General features: G+C 53.3%; 1 protein-coding gene across 1 annotated transcript in view; it reads left to right on the top strand.

Annotated features, from left to right (window-relative positions):
• The window catches only part of GTF3C1 (general transcription factor IIIC subunit 1), a 69,137-nt gene extending 48,210 nt beyond the window's left edge, over positions 1 to 20,927 (top strand). Inside the window, exons 24-37 of the mRNA XM_015590951.2 lie at positions 256 to 413; positions 2,258 to 2,400; positions 4,553 to 4,634; positions 6,562 to 6,674; positions 8,842 to 8,904; positions 9,656 to 9,749; positions 10,558 to 10,730; positions 12,159 to 12,446; positions 13,267 to 13,526; positions 14,767 to 15,047; positions 16,291 to 16,825; positions 17,584 to 17,635; positions 18,487 to 18,679; positions 19,865 to 20,927. Coding sequence (XP_015446437.1) covers positions 256 to 413; positions 2,258 to 2,400; positions 4,553 to 4,634; positions 6,562 to 6,674; positions 8,842 to 8,904; positions 9,656 to 9,749; positions 10,558 to 10,730; positions 12,159 to 12,446; positions 13,267 to 13,526; positions 14,767 to 15,047; positions 16,291 to 16,825; positions 17,584 to 17,635; positions 18,487 to 18,679; positions 19,865 to 20,077 — 2,648 coding nt within the window. The 3' untranslated portion in view covers positions 20,078 to 20,927. The remainder of the gene's footprint in view (positions 1 to 255; positions 414 to 2,257; positions 2,401 to 4,552; positions 4,635 to 6,561; positions 6,675 to 8,841; positions 8,905 to 9,655; positions 9,750 to 10,557; positions 10,731 to 12,158; positions 12,447 to 13,266; positions 13,527 to 14,766; positions 15,048 to 16,290; positions 16,826 to 17,583; positions 17,636 to 18,486; positions 18,680 to 19,864) is intronic.
• Positions 20,928 to 21,603: the final 676 nt, after the last annotated feature.

The following is a 21,603-nucleotide window of genomic DNA, read 5'->3' as shown; positions in this document are numbered from 1 at the left end:
CTGTATTCAGGTTGCCCAGCCCATCACTGTGAAATTCCACTAAAGAGATGATGAAAAGGATTAAAAAAAAAAAAAATCTATCAGGAAGGACTGTCTTTTGTGGTTAGTTTATATGGCTTCTAACACAATGAGATTCTGATAACTGAGACCCTTGGTCAAATCTTACTAGCTGGGTAGGGACCCTTCGCCTCTCCAGAGTGACAGCTCCAAGCCAGTTGTTAGAGGCTCCCTCCCTTCTCCCCTTGGTGTTCTTAGAAGAGCTCCCAGAAGAAAAAAGCAAAAGGCTGCGTTACCACGATGAGGCCGACCAGAGCGCCCTGCAGAGGATGACCCGGCTGCGTGTCACCTGGTCCATGCAGGAAGATGGGCTGCTCATGCTCTGCCGAATTGCCAGCAACGTCCTCAACACCAAGGTACTCTGCCCCCTGGCCCCCTGCTCCTCCCAGCCTCCAGCCAGCTCACTTGCTTGTCCCTCTTGGGGAGCTCTTTCCTGTTCCACCCATGCAGGGGGGCCACTCATCTCATCTACTTCTCTCGGCCTCTGGAAAAAGCATTTCCCAGTATCCTACAAATTAACACCACTCCCATTTTTGCATGTTTCTTTCCAGACTTCAGCTAATACATGCAAATCTTCTGGCTGCAGGCAAAGTAGTCCAAAGCTATTCCCTCTTCATCTTCATCGGGAATCTAACCGGTTCCTGCTCCCCTCCCCCGACCCTCATCTGCCCAAAAAACTCCAATTTCTCTTTTAGTAACTGTTTATCATCTCTGGAAAGGCTTCATTGATCCTGCCAAATGGGAGTAATTACTGTGTTCTCATTCTGTCTCTTGGACGTACACTTTTCACGCTGCTCCTGTTGCCCCTGGCATCTCAGCCCTCTGGAGTGACTGTTTCTCAAGGCAAAGCGACTTCTTATTTGTTTTCATTGCTGCAGCCCCTAGCGTGGTGCCTGCCACACAGTAACCTCTCAGTTGGTATTTACAGAGTGAGTGTGGAACAGTGCAGTGGCCTCTGCCTGGCTCTCCTGCTTTCTTGCAGTTCACGCCCCCATGTTTAACCCCACAGTTCCCACACCCGTGTGTCTTCCTGAATCCCGGTGGGTGCTCCCTGTCTAGCAAACTCTCCCACTTCCTCTCATGTCACTGTCTCCAAGATGGTTCCACAGCCCTAGCCAGAGTCCATCGCCTCACCATGTTCCCCAAAGCAGCCTCAGTGACTTCTAGTCTGTCCATTCTTGCCAGCTTTGCTCTTCTTATTTCCTCAGTTTGCAGCAAGGCGTGGGGAGAGCAATCTGGGTGAGCAAATGCCCCATCAAACTGGTTTACAGAAGCCACCAGGAGACTGAGCTCCGCCATTGTCCAGCCTAGGTCCCCTTGCATGAAATAATGCTTGAAGTAGAGCGGGTGAGGCAGCTTCATAAGAGCCCTGTTGGTGTTTCCTGTTGTCAAGCATGCAGCCAAGAGAAGCGCCCTCACAGTCCTATGTCTGGATGTTCTTTGCCTGCAGGCTCAATAGATCCCTTTTCTTGGCCATTTTCTCAGATTCTCTCACGCCTCTGCCCCCTCCTAAATCTAACCCTGTCTCTTCTCCAAGGAAGAACCTGAAGGTGACTTTTGCTGTCCCCAGTTTCTGTTCCCTGCCTCCACCCACCTTCGATGCAGCTGGAGGAGCCAGGAAAGTCCTGCACGTTTCAGGGTCAGCAGACCCTCCACTCAGTCACGCGAATTTACACCATATTCTTGGGCCACTTCATTCTGGGGTTATAAGAAAATGACCTTGTCATCAAGGCCCTAACTTATCTTGGCTTTGCCTTCCTGCACATGACCAAGGTGTTCTCCTGAGTCTGCTAATTTAGCACATTCTGTCTCTACTAACGTAACATACAAGCACAATATGCAGAATGTTTCTGAGCATACATAACATATAATGAAGCCTGTAAAACCCTCTCACTAAGCACGTTTTATATACTCATAACCTCTGCTCGCGTGCTGCCCTTCCAGTCAGTCCTCCCCAGCAGCTCCGAGCACTCTTTTCCCACAGGACTCTGAGGACTTGTCTTATTCCTCTCTGCCCAGCACCTCGGTCAGTGCCAGGCATATCATCGATGCCAAGTTAATGTGATCAAGTAAACACACAAGGTGGCAGCTTGGACAGGAGGGTATACAGAACATATTTTTCGCACCCTTTTGTGTCCATGACCCATGACATGGGCTCCAAGGGTGCTGATTTCCCGTCTTGGCTCTGTGTTTGGTGCAGGTGAAGGGCCCGTTCGTCCCCTGGCAGGTTGTGCGGGACATTTTGCATGCCACCTTTGAAGAGTCTTTGGATAAAACATCTCATTCGGTCGGACGAAGAGCTCGCTACATAATCAAAAACCCACAAGCCTATCTGAACTATAAGTAAGCCTTATTTGAATTTCCTAATTCCATGGCAGTGTTAATCCAGTGCTTCTAGTTCATTCTTTACTCTTCTCTATCTTATGCTCAAAGGTCCAGTGTAAAATCCAGGTAGAGCTCTGAGTTGTGCTGCAGCACACCAGCCTTCTGTCCAAGCGCTGGTGCTTACTAGTGAGGTTGTCCTTGGTTTATTGAGGGGACTGGGTGTGCTTCTGGGCACTTTCTTGTGCAAGATGTTATTTAGACATTAGGACAGCCTTGTGAAAGGGGCTGTTATCCTTTGTTACAGATAAAGAAACAGAGGCCAAACAGGTTAGGTGACTTACTGAATATCACGTACATAGCATGTAGAGGCAGAGGCATCTGCCAACTCTCACTACTGTTTTCAGCACTCCAGAGCAGCTCTCGATATCTCCATATGAGTGCCAGGCCTCACTCCAGGAACAAGCTAGACAGGCCCAGGGTCATCGGACCAAATGCACGCAGCCATGTCCTCAGCGGGGCGGGTGTTCCCTAAGGGTTTCCCACTTATGGCCTGGTATGTGCGGTGATGGCAGCTGGCTGGGAGTTACAAAGCATTCCCCTTGTGGTTTATCTTTTGCCAGTGAGGCTGCCCACCCACCCACCGCCGTCCCATTGCCTCACAGGGCCCAGGCAAAAAGCTGTCACCATCCTCATCAGATTCCTCCCCAGCTGCTCCACAGGTGTGGGCTTAAGTTGGGGGGACCAGAGAGCATCCAAGTGTTGGGAGAGGTGCCCAAGTGTACAACTAGAAATAGAGCCAGGAGGGGACACTGGCAGGGTTAGGAAGTACCATCTCCACCAACTGGTCATTTATGCCATGGGCCAGTAGGAGAGCTTGGCTCTGGGTTTATTCTGTGCCGTGGGCTGCCTGCAGTCAGCCAGACTGTAAAGAAATCAGCCCAGATTTGGACTGCTGAGGAAACAGCTCTAGCCAGAGTTTCTCATCCTCAGCCCTGGAGACATCTGGGACCAGATAATTCTTCGCTGTGGGGCTGTCCTGTGCACTGTAGGATGTTTAGCAGCATCCCTGCCTCTACCCACTAGATGCTAGTAGCACCCCCCATGTGACACCCAGCTGTCTCCAGATGTCCCCTGGGGGGCCAAGTCACCCCAGCTGAGAACCATTAGGTTACACATACCAAGGAGCCTTCCCATGTGAAACCACTGTCCCCCATGCATGGAATCTTAAACCTTTCGATCTGAAAGGGTCCTGATTGCCTGGTCTAAATGGCTCTTTTTTCAGAGTGGAAACAGCCACAGGGAGAGGCAAGTCAGCCAGGGTGACAGTGAGCTGGCAGTGAGGTGAAATCTGGACCTTGGGGGCCCGTGCCTGCCACTCTGCCACTTGTTTGCAGCAGCCCGGGGAAGTGGAGCACACAGGGCTATGGAGAGAGCAGGCCTGGGTCTCCATCTGCACTGCAGCTCAGAGCTGCGGCACCTGGACGCATGTTCATCCACTCAGAGGCTGTTTCCTCACCTGCAAACAGGATAAACCAGCAATAACCACACCTGCCCCACCTGCCCCGGCCGTTGGCACATGTGTGACCTCAGGGGTTCCTTTACCTCACCAAGCTATACGATGCAATTACAGCCTCTGCCTTGCAGGCCCTTTATGAAGGTGAAGTGCCCAGCTCATAGGAGCCCAGCAAACTCCATTTCCTTTCCCTCATTTCCTTTTGGGCAAGTCAGGCTCTCCTTACGTCCTGGAGAGAAGGAAATGTATGGAGTGGACAAATAGTGCTTTGGAGGAAGTTAACGCTCTTGACAACAAAAAGCACTAGTGCCTGTATAATATTTTTCAATTTATAATACACTTTCACACAAGTCGTCTCATTTGGTCCTGGCCAAGTCCCTGTGAGGGCAGGTGGGAGTTAACTGGTCTCGGCTGACACGTAGAGGATGGAAACTCAGAGAAGCCAAGGTATAACATGTGAGCAGTAACAGGCCTGCTTCTAATCAGGTTTGGCTGAGCCCAAATCCTTCATTTTTAAAAGCTATAATCACACAACAGGTGTATAAGTAAATGACAGTTCATGGTTGGAGAAAGCCAGAATGGGAGGCCAGAGATCTTCTTTGGGTTCTGGGCGTGGACGTCATGCCAGTTTCTGCCCGCGTTTGGTCTTCTCTGCAGGGTGTGCCTGGCTGAGGTATACCAGGATAAGGCCCTCGTCGGAGATTTTATGAATCGAAAACGTGACTATGAAGATCCAAAGGTAAGCCGCATGCGGTGGCTGGGCTCGGCCTGCTCGGGAAGCAGGGGCTTCTAGGTTCTGGTCTGGTACTATGGGTCTCGCGGTACTTCTGCTGTTCTTACAAACATGGGCTTTTTCCTGCTCGTTTGGGAAATTGACTTGTCGGTTCTTTGGCTTTGGACCTCGTTTGATCTGGTTCCAGCTTTAGTTTTTAAAGATGGTTAGAATTTGACATGCTGCTTTGCAATGCTGCTGTTCCTTGGACCTATTTTGTTAAAAAAATAGGAAGCTCAAGTTGCAAACAGCTTGACTTCCTGGAAAGCTTGCGGATTGAGTATGAAATCCTTTCTGAGTTTTCTGTCCAGGTGAGGCTGAGACTGTGGCTATAAAGGAAAGGGGGCTGTCTTTCCAGACCCAGACGTCTCTGCTCTTCTGCTCAGAGTCCACTGAGTCACACGTTGAGCTAAAATCGGTCCGCACTATGTGTGTGTGAGACATATGCCAGGCCAGGCCAATCGAAATAAAGATCCATCCTTTCTCTGAGGGAGCCACAGGGCAATGGGACAGGCGGAGGAGTAAATGAGCTCTGCAGAACAGTGCAGCCACCCCAAGAGAGGAAAGCACAGGCGCGCTGAGGTCACGGAGGGAGTACCAGAAGAGCTTGTAATACAAGTGACAGACAAAACAACCTCACAGGGGCTGAGGCTTTGTTTTCTCATATGCCAAGCAGTGCAGAGGTAGGCAGTCCTGGGCGTGCGAGGCAAAGCAAAGATACCGTCAAGGACCCAGGTTCATTCTGTCACTGTACCTCTCTGGTCCCTAGCAGTTAGCTGTCCATCCTCATGCCAGTCACCTCATGGTTGCTGGTTGACTGCTGGAGTTCGGGTCCTCACAGCAGAATCTGGGGGCTGGAAGAAGTGGGGAGAGGGGCTGCACTGATCCCAGTGGGACCTTACATCAGGGAGGGAACAGCCCTTCTCAGAAGCCCCTGAACTTGCCATCATTGCCTTAGACCCATCCTGACTCATCCAGTTGGGCTGGTGTGCTTCCTCCCCAAACCAAGGCAGGGCCGGCTTCCCTCCTCAGAAAGAAAGGGATGAAGGAAGTAGGCGACCAACAGCATCTACTACAGAGGGCTCTTAAAAGTGTCAGCACTGAATCCAGACTCCTAAGATGGGGGACCAGCTGAAGCGAAGACCGTGAAGGAAGGGGGAATGAGGTGACCCATGGGTGTGGTGTTGGGAGAGCCACAGAGAGAGATAGTAGGGAGGGAGGTGGGTTCATCCTGTGTTGGACACTTGGTCAGTTTGCTGGCCACACCCCGGAAGAGAGATTGGAGGTGTGAGAGTGGAGATAGTAGGGCAGTGAGGAGCCCGCGTTGTGATCCAGGTCTGGACTGGGCTGGTGGCGGTGCGGGTGTATAGGAGGGGACTGATTTGGGTACCACAGTTGAGCGAGGAGGTGGAGGAGAGGAAGGAGGTAAACTTGGAAAGGGTGAGCCAGGGAGGAACAGACCTGGGAGGAAGGAGGTGACGAGAACACAAGCCTGCTAATGGGGGCACGTGGTGGGCATTCGGGGAGTGTGCAGGAAAGTTCGGGTCTTCTCATCTGGGACTTGGGAGGGCTGGCGGTGCAGGTGTGAAGGCTGTCAGCGTGCTCTTTGGCGTCAGGTGCTCCAGGAGTGCCTATGATGCAAGTGACAGAAAATCTCACAGGGCTTGAGCATCTCTCCCCTTCCCAGGTGGAGTCGGTGGGCTGGGGGTGGGGGGCAGGGTGCAGGAAGGCAGAAGCAGCAGCACTTCTCGGTCAGCATTTCTGGGAGGTCACTGCCACTGGAGTTTGTTACAAGTTTGTTTTTTTGTTTGTTTGGTTGGGTTTTTTTGGTGTATATTAGCAAGACCCTTCAGGGAGAGAAAGGGCTTAACATATCATTCTCTCATGTTAAAAGGTTTGTGCCAACGAATTTAAAGAATTCGTGGAAAAGCTTAAAGAGAAGTTCAGTTCATCCCTGAAGAATCCTAACCTTGAAATCCCAGACACACTCCAGGAGCTATTTGCCAGGTAAGATTCTTCTGGGAGGTTCTGTGTGATTCTTATGGGACAAAAGGAAAAGTTACCGACTGGGATGGCCACAGTGTCTCCCCTGATAGCAGGCCCACCTGGCCCTGCAGCTAACCCTGCTGTGTCTCCTGACTCCGGACCACCTCACCCCCTATCACTGAAACTCAAAAATGAGGAAGCCACTCCCATCCCCAGCCCCCCAGACACTCCTATTCAATCTCCCACGCAGGCCTGCTGCTGACTTAGCTGAGGCTTTCTCAGGTGGTTGCTGTGCTTTTGCTAAGATTGTACATTTTACATACGAGGAAACTGAAATGAAAGTAACTTGCCCAAGGTCACAGTGCTTGTGAGCAATAGGGCCAGGATTTGAACTTCGGTGGGTCTAACTCAAGAGGCCCAGCCCTTCCAGCTCAACCACTCGGCATCTGGAGTAAAACGTACTTGGGTTTGAGCACAGAACTCTGTGAAATTTTAAAATCTTGTGTTCTGTGAACCAGGCCTGTTCCCTCTGTTTAATCCCAAAGTGAATCTTCTCTCTTCACCATCCTCATCCAGATAGTCCCTCTAGCCACCGTATTTCTGAATTCCTTCCTGTAAGGAGATGACACCCATCGACCTGTTCCTGTGTGTGAACTGTACGATGCCTTTGCATGTAGCCCTTTGCGTTTCCATTGGAGAGCTCATTCTTTCATTTGTTCAACAAATAATTTATGTGGTGCCAGCTGTATGCCAGGCCTAAAGAGCAATTCGTAGTCATTTTCAGAGTTGACAGCCTTTATTTAGCTTTTTGGGGGGTTGTGGTTTTGTTCATGGCAGTAAACTGTTCCCCAGTTTCCTTAATGGCACAGTTCTTATTCAGTCATGAAAATGTTTCACATGTCCTGTTCACCCATCTGTAACTTGTATCCCCACATATGTTCAGTGAAGTTATGGAACAACTTTTAGTTTGAAAAAGAAGACAGTTAAAGATTTTTAAAGGATAGTTCATGAACCATTTAGAACAGGAGTCCCCATCCCCCTGGCCGCAGACCGTACTGACCTGTGGCCTATTAGGAACCCTGAACCATTTAGAACAGGAGTCCCCATCCCCCTGGCTGTGGCCTATTAGAAACCAGGCCACACAGCAGGAAGTGAGGGGCAAGTGAGCGAGGGAAGCTCCATCTGTATTTGCAGCCGCTCCCCAGCGCGGGCATCCCCACCTCAGCTCCACCTCGGATCATCAGGCATTAGATTCTCATAAGAGCACCGGTCCCTGAGCCAAAAAGGTTGGAGACCACTAAGAGAGAAAGGAAAAGTTCCAGATATAACAGTTTAACACTAAATTTGACCTTGACCATTCTGAGAGGCAAGGCAAAAAAGAAAATGGTTCCCAATATTTCCTTGTTTGACTAAAAATAGTTCACTTGTTTTTCTAAAAAGGTGCTTTTTCTTGCTACTAAATTTTAGGAGGAATTTACTATTGCAAAAATGAATTTTGACTTTAGTCTTATAGAAACCAAAGAAATGGCTTACAAATAAATGGCCATGTTTTCTGAAAAGTAGTTCTACGATTTATTCTTGTGTTTATTCGCTTGGTATGAACACAGGAAAGCATTACATGAAGCTCAAGAAAAAAAAAGGGGGAAATAATCTGTAATTTCAATACCTATTCTCTTTGGGGGTATTTTCTTCTAGTCTTCATTCTTGTGTTTTTGATCATTATAAGCCCACAATTTTATATCCTCCTCCCTCAACAATTAACAGCAGCTCCCGCTGTGCACATTTTCCTGTACAGCTTCATAATTGTCAGTAACTAAACATCCCTCGTTTTCTCAACCCTCATTTTTTTAACATGCTCATTTGTTGGACAAAATACAGCATTTTCTCATTTTACATGTACATGTTTGAATTTTAATGAGTTTAACATTTTATTCAACATTTCAGTCAATAAATGGTGGTCTTACTCATGGACATGGACAATGGACAATGGACTGACTAGTGGTTACCAGAGGGTAGGGGGGAGGAGGGAGGAAGACGGGGGGGAAAATTTAAATAATTTCTTCAATTAAATAAATATTTTTTTAAAAAAATAAAATAAAATAAATGGTGGTCTTGAGCAAGCTGCACCTCTGTTAGCGAAGGTCCACTTTGTTGCACTGAAATGCTCTTTTTTTGTTTTCTTACGCAGATACCGAGTTCTGGCGATTGGAGATGAGAAAGATCAAATCAGAAAGGAGGATGAACTTAATAGGCAAGGACTGGCATCCCGAGTTCCTTTCCCTCAGCTGCTTGATTGGGTGGCCTACAGCCTAGCACAGGGGTCATCTAGGGCCAGATCCAGCCAGCCTCCTGCTTTTGTAAATAAAGTGTTATTGGAATGCAGCCACACCCATTCCGTGTGCTGTCTGTGCTGCTTTCATCAGCTCATCAGAGTTGAGTGGTTGTGACAAGACAAGATATGCCATGGAGGCTGAATTATTTATCATCTGGCCTTTTACAGAAAAAGTTTGCACAATTCTAAACTCACATATCACTGGCCTGGCCTTAAGATAGGCTGGGGAAGGGTTTGAAATCTCAGCCCACGAGCTTTCCAAGCAAAACTCCGGTTGGAAAGCTCAGCTTTTTTTTTTCATCTTGGATTACCAATAGTCTGTTCGATTTTAGCTCTATATTTCAGTAAGAAGCCTATTTTCTTTGGAGAAAAACTTGTTAAAATTGGATGAAAGGAAAATATAAGCACTTAACCACATTTGTTCGTTGTTGTGAAAATCCGTATCCAGGTTACGTCCCCCCCTTACCCGCTAGGCTGAAACTTTTTTCCTACAAAAATTGACCAGTTAGTAAGGCTTAAAAGCCATCATTTATTTTGTTTTGGTTTACGAATAGTTTGGGAATTCAGGTCACTTTTATGAGATTGAAAATTGTTTTTTAACGAGAGCTGAATCTACCCAGGACGAGCGGTGCCTTGAGGCCTCATGCCGCTCTGCCGCCCTCTCTTCCAGCGTGGAGGACATCCACTTCCTGGTGCTCCAGAACCTGATCCAGAGCACACTGGCCCTCTCCGACAGCCAGATGAAGTCCTGCCAGTCATTCCAGGTGGGTGTCGGAGACCCAGCATCAGCTTCGCAGAAGCACTCTGGGACTGGGGAGACTCTGGCCCTCACTGCTTTCATCTTTGAAAGGTATAGGCACAGGATCCAGTGACCTCCAAAATCCCAGTGCTCTGATGAGGGCTGGACTTGGAGGCAGGGCCGGAGTGGGCAAGGTCCTGCTCCCAGGGGTCCTCGTCCAGCATAGTGACAGTGGATGTCAGGAGGAAGCCATCAGGGTTTGAGGTTGGGAAGGAACATGTGTCTCACTTGGACATCAAAGGATTACTTTGCTGTGGAGAATGGTCAGGGGCTGAGGGAGGTGGCACATGTAGAAGCAGAGAGAGCAGTTGTCTGGAAGCTGCAGTGAAAAATGATGGTGTGAACTAGATGGTGGCAGTGTAGATGGCATGAACCAGATGCACTGAGAACATGTTTTTGGGGTCGAGCCTACCAGACATGCTGATGGGTTGGGCAAGGAATAAGAAAGAGTGGTATCCCGAGCGAGTCCGCATTGACTCCTGGCAGCTGCATCCCAAGAAATAGGTGTGGAGTGCAGAGCCTTCCTTTCTCTCCACGAACCTGTCCTCCTCTGTGGTCTCTGAGGTGTGACATGATGGTGGGGGTGAAGGATGATAGTCAGGATCAGGCCTGCCCCTACCACACCCCCAGGTGTCAGCTCCAGCCTCCCCATCCCCCATCCCCACACTAGTTACTTCCTCTAGACCATCAGCTTTACTCTGAGCAGCCACGTGACCCGGCTGTTCACGCAGGCGCTGGAGAAGTGTGCTCACTCACGGCTGGCTGTGTTGCAGACATTCCGCCTGTACCGGGAGTATAAGGACCAGATTCTCGTGAAGGCCTTCATGGAATGCCAGAAGAGGAGTTTGGTCAACCGGCGCCGGGTCAACCACACGCTGGGCCCAAAGAAAAACCGGGCTTTGCCCTTTGTGCCCATGTCCTACCAGTTGTCCCAGACCTACTACAGGTGAGCACCTGCTCAGGAGCTCTCAGCCTGGGCTGGGGAAAGGCCGGAGACCCAGGTCAGAGGCCGAGCCTGGGTAGCGCATGTGAGTGGAAGTAACAGGACACCCATCTTCATCAGAGGGCCTGGCGCCTGGGGCCTCTCGTGGCCTCGTGTACAAGATGTAGCCTCTGGGAATGAGTTTTCTCATCCACACCTGGCCTTCCTTGTGTGGGCATAAGGTTAACCCTTGGCAGTATTTTGTGTTGGGCATTTACCAGTTTTGTAGGTAGTTCATTTCCCTTTCTCCTGTCAAATCGGGTAAGATGAGTTTCTCATTTAACAATTGATCCAGTTAAAAGCGCACCCTCCTCATTGGGCACAACCACAATCCCTAACCCTCATACTCGGAGCGGCAGCAAGCGCCCATCTTACGGGCGCACACGCTTCCTTTTGAAGCCATCAGGTGTTTCTCAGACTCGGTTTGCGGCACAGCAATCTGAGTGGTGGTGTGGACTTCCTGGAGCTTCCTAAAAGGAGCACCCCTCGCAGCTCCCAGCGTGGCGCCATGCCAGCCTCAGGCATGCTGGTCTTCGCTGCGCGTAGGGTGTTCTGCACCCCCAGCCTCCTTAACCACACAGAGGAAGTCCATTAAAATAGTCCCAGTTCTCCTTGGCTGACCCTTCCCTTCTCCGTGCTGCTCCCCTGACCAGTCCTCAGATCTGCAGAAGCCGCATTCAAAAACAGCAACAACATGAATATTGTTTCGTTTCTTTTATCCATCTCTCTGCCTGTGACTTCAGACACTTGCTCCTTTCCTAAACACCCATCCCTAGTGACCCTCAGTCTCCTTTGCCTCCCCAGGGAGCGGCCTGATGTGATAAAAACATCCGTGGCCTAGGAGGCAAAAGATATGCACCCCCAAGTCCAACAAGGCCACTTTACCTCAAGCCACTTCTTGGACTGCAGCATCCTCATCTTTGAGCCGAGAGGTGGTGTCAGCAGATCAGGAAGACCTGGGTCCCTCTCTCTGACCTCCCAGGTCCCTCTGTCTCTGCTGTTGCAGAGTCTTAGGAAGTTATACTCTGGGCAGAGGCAAGAGCTCACGTCTCTGCAGTCACCTTTCGCATGCCCTCTTCTCTGTATGGGTTCAGGGCTTGCCTTGTAAAGAATGTTAATACAAAAAGTACATTCATTTTCCCCAAATAGCACCTATAGTGAGTGCCTGCGAGGCATATAGTTAGATAAAAAGACGTGACCCCGCCTCAAAGGTGCTCAGGTGAGTGGAGGAGATGCACAGTTAGGCTGAAATGCAGCACCATCGTTTGAGGTGGAAGAGAAGCTGGTATGTTTAGTTTGGACCACAGTGATTTGAAGCGTGCGTAGCCTGTCTGAGTGAAGGCCTCCAACGTCCCGTCCTCAGGAAGGCTCTCACCTGCCTTCTGTCTGTAGGATCTTCACGTGGCGATTTCCAAGCACCATCTGCACTGAATCATTCCAGTTCTTCGACAGAATCCGGGCTGCCGGCAAGTTGGACCAGCCTGATAATTTTTCCTTCAAAGACCAGGATAATAATGACTCCTCAAATGACCTGGTGGCATTTTCTTTGGACGGCCCTGGAGGACATTGTGTGGCCGCCCTGACCCTCCTCTCCTTGGGCCTTGTCGCCGTGGATGTCAGGATCCCCGAGCAGATCGTGGTGGTGGACAGTTCGATGGTGGAGAACGAGGTGATGAAGAGGTAAGGGCTGAGCCCTCAACAGTCACACTGGTGCTGCGCACGCCGCTCTCAGTGCAGCTCTGGGTCGTCACTTCCTCATGATGTGGTGTCTGCAGCTTCATTTGCTCAGTCATCCGGTCTGTATTCATTCAACAAGTGTGTGCTGACTTGCTGTGCATTGGGCCGGCACTGCGTGGGCATTTGCTGTGCAGACAGCGGAGGCGGTGCCTGCGGGGGCCTCACAGGATGGGGCCTCACAAGATGGGGCCTCAGACCTCTGAGCCGGGAATTCCCGCGCCACGTTCGGGCCAGGGCCTCCTGCCAGTGCCTCGGGCGCCAGGGGCACCAGAGGAGGCGTGACTTGGCTATGCCAAAGAGAAGGACACGGTACAGTGTGGCGAGGAGGGGTCAACAGAGAAGGTAGGACTGGCACAGCTTCCTTGAACACGTAATAACGGAACCGGGATTTGATGAGAAGTAGGCCTTCTTTTAGACAGACTAGGAAGGGTTTTCAGCCAAAGAAATAGCACTTACGAAGACGCAGGTATGTGAACGGGTGAGTGCAGCGTGTGGGAAGGTGGGCCAAGGGGATCTGGAGTGGCAGTCCCTGCTGACCTTCACAGCCAGAGGCCCAGGGTGTCCTCAGTGACTGCAGGCCATTGCTCAGGCCGAACCACAGGCACTCTGAGGGCGGTGGTGTGCGCCATGCGGGCGGCAGGGCAGCAGACAGGCTGGTCTGAACCACAGGCACTCTGAGGGCGGTGGTGTGCGCCATGCGGGCGGCAGGGCAGCAGACAGGCTGGCCTGAGCTCCGTCACCCAGGGCAGTTGTCTTCTCCCAGCCTGGGGAAGGACGGGGCCTTGGACGAGGACGAGGACGAAGAGGAAGACTTGGACGAAGACCCGGGGGACAAGCGCCGGAGCATCGAGGTGAAAGCCCGCCAAGCCTCACACACCAACTACCTACTGATGAGGGGCTACTGCGCCCCCGGCATCGTCAGCACCCGCAACCTCAACCCCAACGACAGCATCGTGGTGAACTCCTGCCGCGTGAAGTTCCGGCTCCGCCAGAGCCCCGCCCCTACCCAGCTCGGGCCGACGGGGGAGCGCCCCCGCCAGCCCTCCCACTCCCCAACCCCCCAACCCCCCAACCTCCAGCTCTGAAGGCCGAGTACGGAGCCGCAGCCAACTGAGGCTGAGGCAAAAACAAAGAGAAACGCCTCTCCCCAGGCAGCTGGCTGGAGGAGCGCGTGTCCCAGACGCCTTTACTGCTGCCCCCTCGCTGGGGAGCCTCCGGGCGGTGCCCACACTCATGTTCGAGCTTCCACAGCAACATTTTCTTTTTATCAGTCACTCATGCAAGTGTTAACAGCAGCAGTCCCCGTGCTCCGCCCCCCAAGCCCTAGCCTGCTCTCCTGGCAGCTTTCTCACTGTTCTGTCTTCAGTTCTTCTGGTTCCCTTTGTAACTCTAAATTATGAATTTTTATGAAATTTTTAAGTATTTTGATTTCTTACTATGGATAATGACTTTTGCTTACATTTGTTATTTCTAACCTCCTTCCAATTTTTATACGTTTTTTTGTTCTATTGATTACCTTTGAAACTTTAAATAATTGACTTAAACCTCCGTTTTCTGTACTCTCAATTTTAAGCAGTCCTCCTCCCTCTACATAAAATGAGAATATTAGAGTCCTCTTCCCTGCATTTCTCTTCCTCCTTTCTGCCCCTTTCCTTCCTGTGTCAGACTTAACTTTATTTTTACAAGTCAAGGTGGATGGTGTTTACTTTTGATTTTGTAACCACAGTTAGTATTTTGTGTATTGTCTGGAGCTTGTCCCAGGCAAACTAGTGATAACCTGAGACTATGGTTTTAGCAGACATACCTTTACAGGAAGCAGCAGGTAGCAGCCAGGGCTCATGTACGCATGAGCGGGGCTTTGCGGAAGAGTCCCAGGGTAGCTCACAGAGTCTGAGGGGCAGCAAGCGTGGCGCATCGCGAAGGGTGGGGCCGAGGGCCGGCCAAGTTGAAGACCTCCCCTCCAGAAGTTCAGGGTCACAGTTTTCAAAAGCCAGCACCTCTGAGCCCCTCACTTTGAGTCTTAAGCAGGAGAATCATACTGGGCCCTGGGGAATCCAGCCCTGTTGACTGCAGTCAAGGACCCTGGGGCATGTCTCAGGAACCTGACTGCCAGGGGCCAAACGGTGTCTACCCAGAAGGTGACCCCTCGTTGTTTGGGGAGCAGTGAGTTGGCACTGGAGCACGTGCTGCCACAGTAACACTAGAGCACTGGCCTGGGGAGGGGCTTCTGTCAGGGCCCATTCTGATCCTCTTATCTTCGCAGACACTTCTCTGGAAGAGCTAACGGTGGGAACCTCCTGCCTCCCCGACATGTTTACCAGGCTGATAAATAGCCAAGAAGATGCCTGCAGCCTAGAAGAGTTTGTCCACCAGGTGGAGCTGTCCGGGTATAAACCTGGAGATGTGTCTGCCGCCTTGGAGGTCCAGGGCGCTGTTGCGGCTGCCGGTTGCTTTGGGGTGGACAAGGCAGAGCTGAGCAGACGGTTCTCCTCGTTTGCGAGGGCAGATGGTGAGCGTACCAGGACCTTCACAGACTACGTCCAGGTGAGCTGTGCCCTTAGGTAGCCTGGGGTAGCTAAAGCACAAGTTGCAATTCACAAGCCAAGTACACACTGCAGATGCACTTGGTTTAGGACATAGACATAAAACGTTATTGTTTTTTTTTTTTTAAATGAATTAGTTGTCTATATTTAAAAATAGGAGGTTTTGCCTAAAACTCAGCTTTCTCCTGAATGTTAGAAGGTCTGGCCAGACTGGGTCTTGCTCCCTCAGCATAATTGGCTGGAGCCCCTTTGCTCACCACTTGACCTGCCTGGGCCCATTTGCGTCAGTGGCCCTTGAACCTAAGGAATGTAACAGCAGATGGACCTCTTAAATAGAGCGCCTTGGGACCTGGCCGCCCTCCTGCACATCGTCAGGAGGTGGAGGCCGTCGGATGCTTGTCCCTTGTTAGTGCTGTCGTGGAGATGCCTGCCTTGCAGTGTCATGAGGGAGAGGAGGACGGGGGCCAATGTTTGTGGTTACCAAGCAAGTTCTGAGGAGTGCAGGAAATAGGAGCTGCTGCTGTTCACGGGGGTTCAATTTTCCATAAAAGTCTTGATGCACCTGGAGCCCGGGGAGGTGAGGGATGGGGATTGTCCCCAGGCCTCGGTGTGGAGCCCAGGCAGCAGAGGTGACCGGTCAGGCAGCTCCCTCGGTTCCCTGGTGTCTGGCCCAGAGGCCCAGAGGGCAGGTACCCCCAGCAAACCCCCCAGACCCACATGACCTGGACGTGAGGTCTGGTTCGGGGCAAATTCCTTGAACCCTGACTTGTGAGATTTTAATAGGAAAATTAAAAGAAAGATGATGGTGACCCTGCGTGCCGCCCAGAGCTGGTACAGGTCCTAGAAAAGAACAAGGACATTGGAAGCAGGGCACAGTATGAATGCGAGAGAGGTTATTGTCATTCGTCTGGGAATAATAATGGTTACTGCAGAAGAGCTTGATAGCACTCAGGTGTCGGGGTGTGAGGTCCTGTGGGGGAAAGAGACTTGTAAACTTCGAGGGCACAGCTGTGGTTCCAAGAAGTTCATGCATCTGACTTGTTTTACAAGTAAGGCGCACTGAGCCTAGAGAGGAACAGGACTACCCCAGAGCCACAGGGCAGCTGGTGGCTGACCCGGGGCTGGAAGCCCAGCCTCATCCTCGAATTGTCTGCCCTGAAGGCTGGAACACATCAGGCGGGGGAAGCAAACCCTGATGGTCCTGGGGTCTCGCACAGACCCGGTGTGTCTCCTGCTTTTCCTAGGACCTCCTGGAGCGACACCAGGTGCTGGAAGTCGGCGGCAACTCTGTTCGGCTGGTGACCATGGCCTCTGCCCAGCCCTGGCTCCTGCACTCGGTGCGGCTGAAAGAGAAAGAGGAGGACACTGACACTCAGAGAGAAGACCCCGAGGCCAGACCTCCAGAGGGGCCTTCCAGTGAGAGCGAGCCCGCTGAGAAGCAGGCACCGCCTTCTCAGGGCTCCCAAAGCAGCAAGAGGCGCGCCAGCTGGGCCAGCACCGACCCCGCCCGTCAGGGTGGGGAGACCGCCTCCGAGACTGCCCAGAAGCCCCCGGCAAAGCGGCCCACACTCCAGGACGTGCGCTTGTGCCCCAGTCCCGGGCCCAGAGTAGAGGAGAGGACAGAAACCCAGGCGCCTGCTCTGCCCGTCGCTCCTAGAGACACAGGGGCAGCGGAAGCTGGACAGGAGGACCAAGCAGGTGTCAGGGTACCAGGCTCCCCAGGCAGAGAGCGGCTGAGCCATCAGGCCCAGCTTCCCGAGGACTCAGAAGACCCCAGAGGTGTGGAACCTTGTCTCCCACCCCCCTTGCCCCACCTCCACTCTGTTTCTGGGCCCGATTGTCCTGAGGTGGGAACCTGCTGCCCTTTACTCAAGCAAGCTTTGTGGCCTCAAGCAACCTGAAGGGGAAGCGATTTCCCTGTTTATGCTTAGCGCTTCCACGAGTGGGCAGGAGGTTCCTGCAGCTCCTAGGCAGGTCTGTGACTAGCAGAGAGGGACACGGGGTGGGGGGTTCTGGAAGCGTGTTTCTTGATGTAGCCAGTGGGAGGGGACAGTGGCAGGAATGGGAGGGAGCTCACCTTCCCTCAGCATTGGCACTGACTGAAGCCTGCCGTTTCCTGTCCTGTGTGTGAGTCCTTTTCTCTCTTCTCTGCAGTGGCCTCTGCAGCTGGTTTCCCAAGCGTTTTGTTTGGGAGGAGGGGTGGGGCTGCTTTCACCTAAGGGCTGTACACACACAGCTCTTTGGTCAGGGCTTCTGGATGGAAGACGAGCCTCCCCTGGTGGGTCCGAGCAGCCGTGGGGTGAGCCGAGCCCCACCCCACCCCCGCGGCCACTGCGGTCTGTCCCAGTGTTGTTCAGGTCATGCCGGCTTCGGCCTCCGTGGCCGCCACTCGGAGGATGGAGGCTCTGTGAGGAACGGGGTCACTGTCCCTCGTTCGCGGCTCCCCCACACAGCCCAGACGTGCTTGTGAGAGGTGGGCAGGAAGAGACGTGCTCCTGCTTTTGAAAGCCCCTCATGCCCTTCACCTCTTCTCTCAGGTTCGGCAGAGAGTTCTGTGGCCGGCAGCCTCTCCCAAGCAGCACGGGAAAGGTGAGTACGTGACTCAGATTGCGGGGGGTTAGCGGAGAGCTAGCTCTCAGGGTTCCCGGGCAGGGGAAACCAGAACTGATGATGACATGTGAAGATCTGCCACGGAGGTATGGTATTGGACAGTTTGCCCTGTTCTTGGCCAGGGGCAGTTGGAAATGTGCAGGACTGTTTGTCCCACTCACTGGGGGAACAAGGCAGGTGGTCCTTGCACGTAGTGAGTAGGGCCCAGAAGTGCTAGACATTTGCAGTGTCCAGGTTTGTCTTGAGAAGTGGGTTGCAGAGAAGCCTTTCTGGTGAGGGTATGGCTCCGTGTGTTTACCTTGCCCGCAGCTTGGTGGAACCTACGTGCTCCAGGCTCCCAAGAGCTCATATGCCCAGGGCCCAGTCACAGCAGTCAGAGCCAAGTGTCCAGCTAGTCCAGAGCCTGTCCCACTCCTGGGCCCCGTGTGGCAGATCAATCATCGGTTTAGTGTTTGGCAGAAACCTTTGTTCTAAAGAAAGAGTAACTGACACCCCCGTATGCGACACAGAGTAGAGCTTCTGCATTAAGACCTCTGTGCGCTTGGCCTGAAGGTGGAGGCAGCTGCCGGCCCAGGGGTCCCAGATCCAGCTGGGCAGTCTTCGCCCTCCCCTGCCATTGTGTCCCCTGGCGGCACATGGGGGCCACTGGCTCTTCACAGTCTTGGTTACTGCTGAGTCTGAGCAGATCCCCATGTTGTAGCTTTCCTCAGCCGGTTCTAGTCGGCCCTGGGGTTGGGAGCCCTGTGACCTGGGCCAGGCTGCAGGCCTCCCTGTGAACAAGCTGTCCCTCTCTCCCCACCGAGCCTGACACCTGTCTGCCTGCCCTGCAGGGACTGTGAGAGCGTCTGTTTCCTCGGCCGCCCGTGGCGCATCGTGGACGGCCACCTGAACACGCCCGTGTGCAAGGGCATGATGGAGGCCGTGCTGTACCACATCATGACCAGGCCCGGCGTGCCCGAGAGCTGCCTGCTGCAGCACTACCGGGGCGTCCTGCAGCCCATCGCTGTGCTCGAGCTGCTCCAGGTGCGGTGGGGGGCCGCGACGGGGAGGGCTCCACACAGGCACCCTGGCTCCCCGACCCTGGCTCCCTCTCCCTGGGTTCTAGGTGGGGTCTCAGAGGGCTGCTGTGGTGGGTGTGCTGGATGAGTTTCAGGGTACAGCCACTGCACACAGGGGCAACTCACGAGGGGCAGCAGACGCAGAGATCGGCGCATTGGCCTCCTGGCAGGGAGCCAGGCTCCTCCGAAGCGCTCTCTGCTCCGGGTGCCCCCTGTTGTTTCCTGGCTCCCTCTCCCTGGGTTCTAGGTGGGGTCTCAGAGGGCTGCTGTGGTGGGTGTGCTGGATGAGTTTCAGGGTACAGCCACTGCACACAGGGGCAACTCACGAGGGGCAGCAGACGCAGAGATCGGCGCATTGGCCTCCTGGCAGGGAGCCAGGCTCCTCCGAAGCGCTCTCTGCTCCGGGTGCCCCCTGTTTTCTTCGCCTCCGTCCTCGGGCCTGCACAGAGAGGTCTGGGGCCGCTCTGCCCCACCAAGTGCCACACCCATGTTCTGTCCTCTTGCATCTGGCCTCTTTGCCCCTTAGCACTGCTGGCAGCCAGCCCTGCTTCTCAGCACCCTCCCCTCAGCCTCCTGCATCCCCAACTCTTGCCCTGGGTTCCTACCCCCAGGATGGCTCTCTTGGTGGCCTTCCTGGGTCTCGTCTCTGACATTTTCTCTAGAGCAGGAGTCACAAACTCGCAGGCCATGGGCAGGCTGGTACATGAGCGACAAGCCCTCGTGGGTGGCGGACAGAGCTGGAGATGTGCCCTCGGCCTCCTGAGGGTCAGTAGCTAGGCCACAGCTCAGCCTGATTGCCACGCTGTGTCCCCACGGCCATGTGTGCCCAGTGGCTCCTGCTCCTCGACAGAAGCTAGAAACTGGAAGTTAAATGTGAAATTTCCTAAATTTTCAAGCATGTACAGGCCCAACAAAACCTAATCGGGAAGCAGGTTGGGCCCATGGGAAGCCACTTTGCAACCCCTGCTGGGAACTGCGCTGCCGTACCAGTGCTGGTCACACTGTTCTCTCTTGCCCTGGGCTTTCGCCTAAACCCTCTTAGTAAATTCCTCCTCCTCACTCAAGGCCAGATGCAGGTGTCCCCTGGTCTGGGCAGCAGCAGACGTGGTCCTCAAATGCACCGGTAAACCTGTGTGTCTGGTATCTCCAGGGCCTGGAATTCCTCGGCTGCATTAAGAAGCGCTTGCTGAGAAAGCCCGCGGCTGTATCGCTCTTCTCCAGGCCCATGATGGAAGAGGCAGAGGAGCCCTCCAGCCCGGGCGAGAGTTCCACGGTGTTCTATGAGCCCACGCTGGACTGCACCCTCCGGCTGGGCCGTGTGTTTCCCCACGAGGTCAACTGGAACAAGTGGGTCCACTTATGAGGCACGTGGGGCCATCTCGACTCTTCCGTCTCTGGCTCCTGAGGAGGAAGCGAGCTCTCCTGAGTGGGGCCTGTGCCCACATTTGCAGTGTGGCCCAGCCAGGTCGGGGCACAGACAGCCTTGCACCCTGCCCAGGTCCTGAGGAGGTCTGTGCTGAGCCTCCGGCCCTGACTGGACCTGATTTCCCAACCTGGAACTCTGGGAAGAGGACCACCCACGCTTCTCCCCTCGCTGGGGCCATGGCCGTTGGTGCAGGCACATTTCCACCCCTGGCAGGCCATCTGCCTGTCACCCTGCCAAGCCTGGGCGGGTGAGTGTGTTAGGCCCACGTGGCTGCCGCGTGGAAACGGCGCTGCCTCCCAGACCCTGAGACTCCTGTGTGGACCTCAGCGTTGCCAGCTGTTGGCTCATGGGGGCTGGGAGCTCTGGGCTTTGGAGTTTGCCCGTCCGTGCACACCTCATGGTCCAGATCCCAGGACCACAGCAGACTCCCTGGCTCCCCAGAAAAGCCAAGTGCCCCCGAGCATCAGGGCCTTGTAAGGACATGTCACAGAATGGGGGCTGTGTGCCTTGCCCCCCCGGGGCCCCAGCAGAGACTTAGTCCTCTCCAGGCAGGACATTTGACCCCTGAGGCTGGGACAAGCCACCCAGAGAGGAACCTGCAGGTCCCTTTATAGCCTTGCAAGCCACCTGGCAGGCTGCCAGCTGGGTGGGTGTGCCCTCTTCTGCTGGCTAGAAACCAGGAGTTCCATAGGTTTGGGGCTGGTTGGTTTTGTTCTCAATCTCTTTCCTCATTAAAAATCCCTGGCATGTATTTATTTATTTTTTAATTAAAGTGAAGTAAAGTACATTTAGTTTCCTGGTTCCTAAAGAGTCTGGTCCCCAGGGCATTCCTTGTCTTGAGCTGCAGAAGAGCCGGGAATGGATGAGTGTTCCCAGTAAAACCAAAAGACAAGGGAGGAGGCTGAGTTCGGCCAGTCAGGGTGCGCGTGGCCTGCCTCTCCCCGAAGCCCTCCCTCATCTCACCGGGACCCCTCTCTGCATCTGGGCAGAGAAGCTCGTGCAGATGTGTCAGGCAGCACCAGCCCAGTGCCAGGTGGCACAGGTCGCAGGCCTGTGGCATGGATTTGGTCCATGGAAGTTCTTATCTTCTTTAGGTGCCAAATTTTTTTTTAAATTTGGTTTTGTGTTTTGTTAAAAATCCAAATTTCATTTTCTCTTGAAAAATGGAGAAATCTGGCAAAACTGCACGTGACGGTCAGAAGTTGGGACATGGCCCCCAGTCACCACTGCCCTACCCCTGGGTTTGGTCTCACAGCCACTGCAGCTTCTGTTCCTTATAAAACCAGCCCATCCAGGCACTTTTGACCTGCAGTGTCTGGCCTGGCCCAACGTGTGGCCCTATGTTTGTTTTTCCTCTGTCAGGGACCTGGTCACTGGTCACTCCAGGCCCGGCTCCAGGGTGGCCAGGGACAGGAGCGTGAGGTCTGGAGTCTTAAGGGTGAACCCCAGCACAGCCAAGACTT

This window comes from Pteropus alecto, unplaced genomic scaffold (genome assembly GCF_000325575.1).
Source record: "Pteropus alecto unplaced genomic scaffold, ASM32557v1 scaffold44, whole genome shotgun sequence".
Classification (NCBI taxonomy): domain Eukaryota; kingdom Metazoa; phylum Chordata; class Mammalia; order Chiroptera; family Pteropodidae; genus Pteropus; species Pteropus alecto.
Note: the sequence above shows the minus strand (reverse complement) of the source record. Positions and strands in the feature narration are given on the sequence as shown.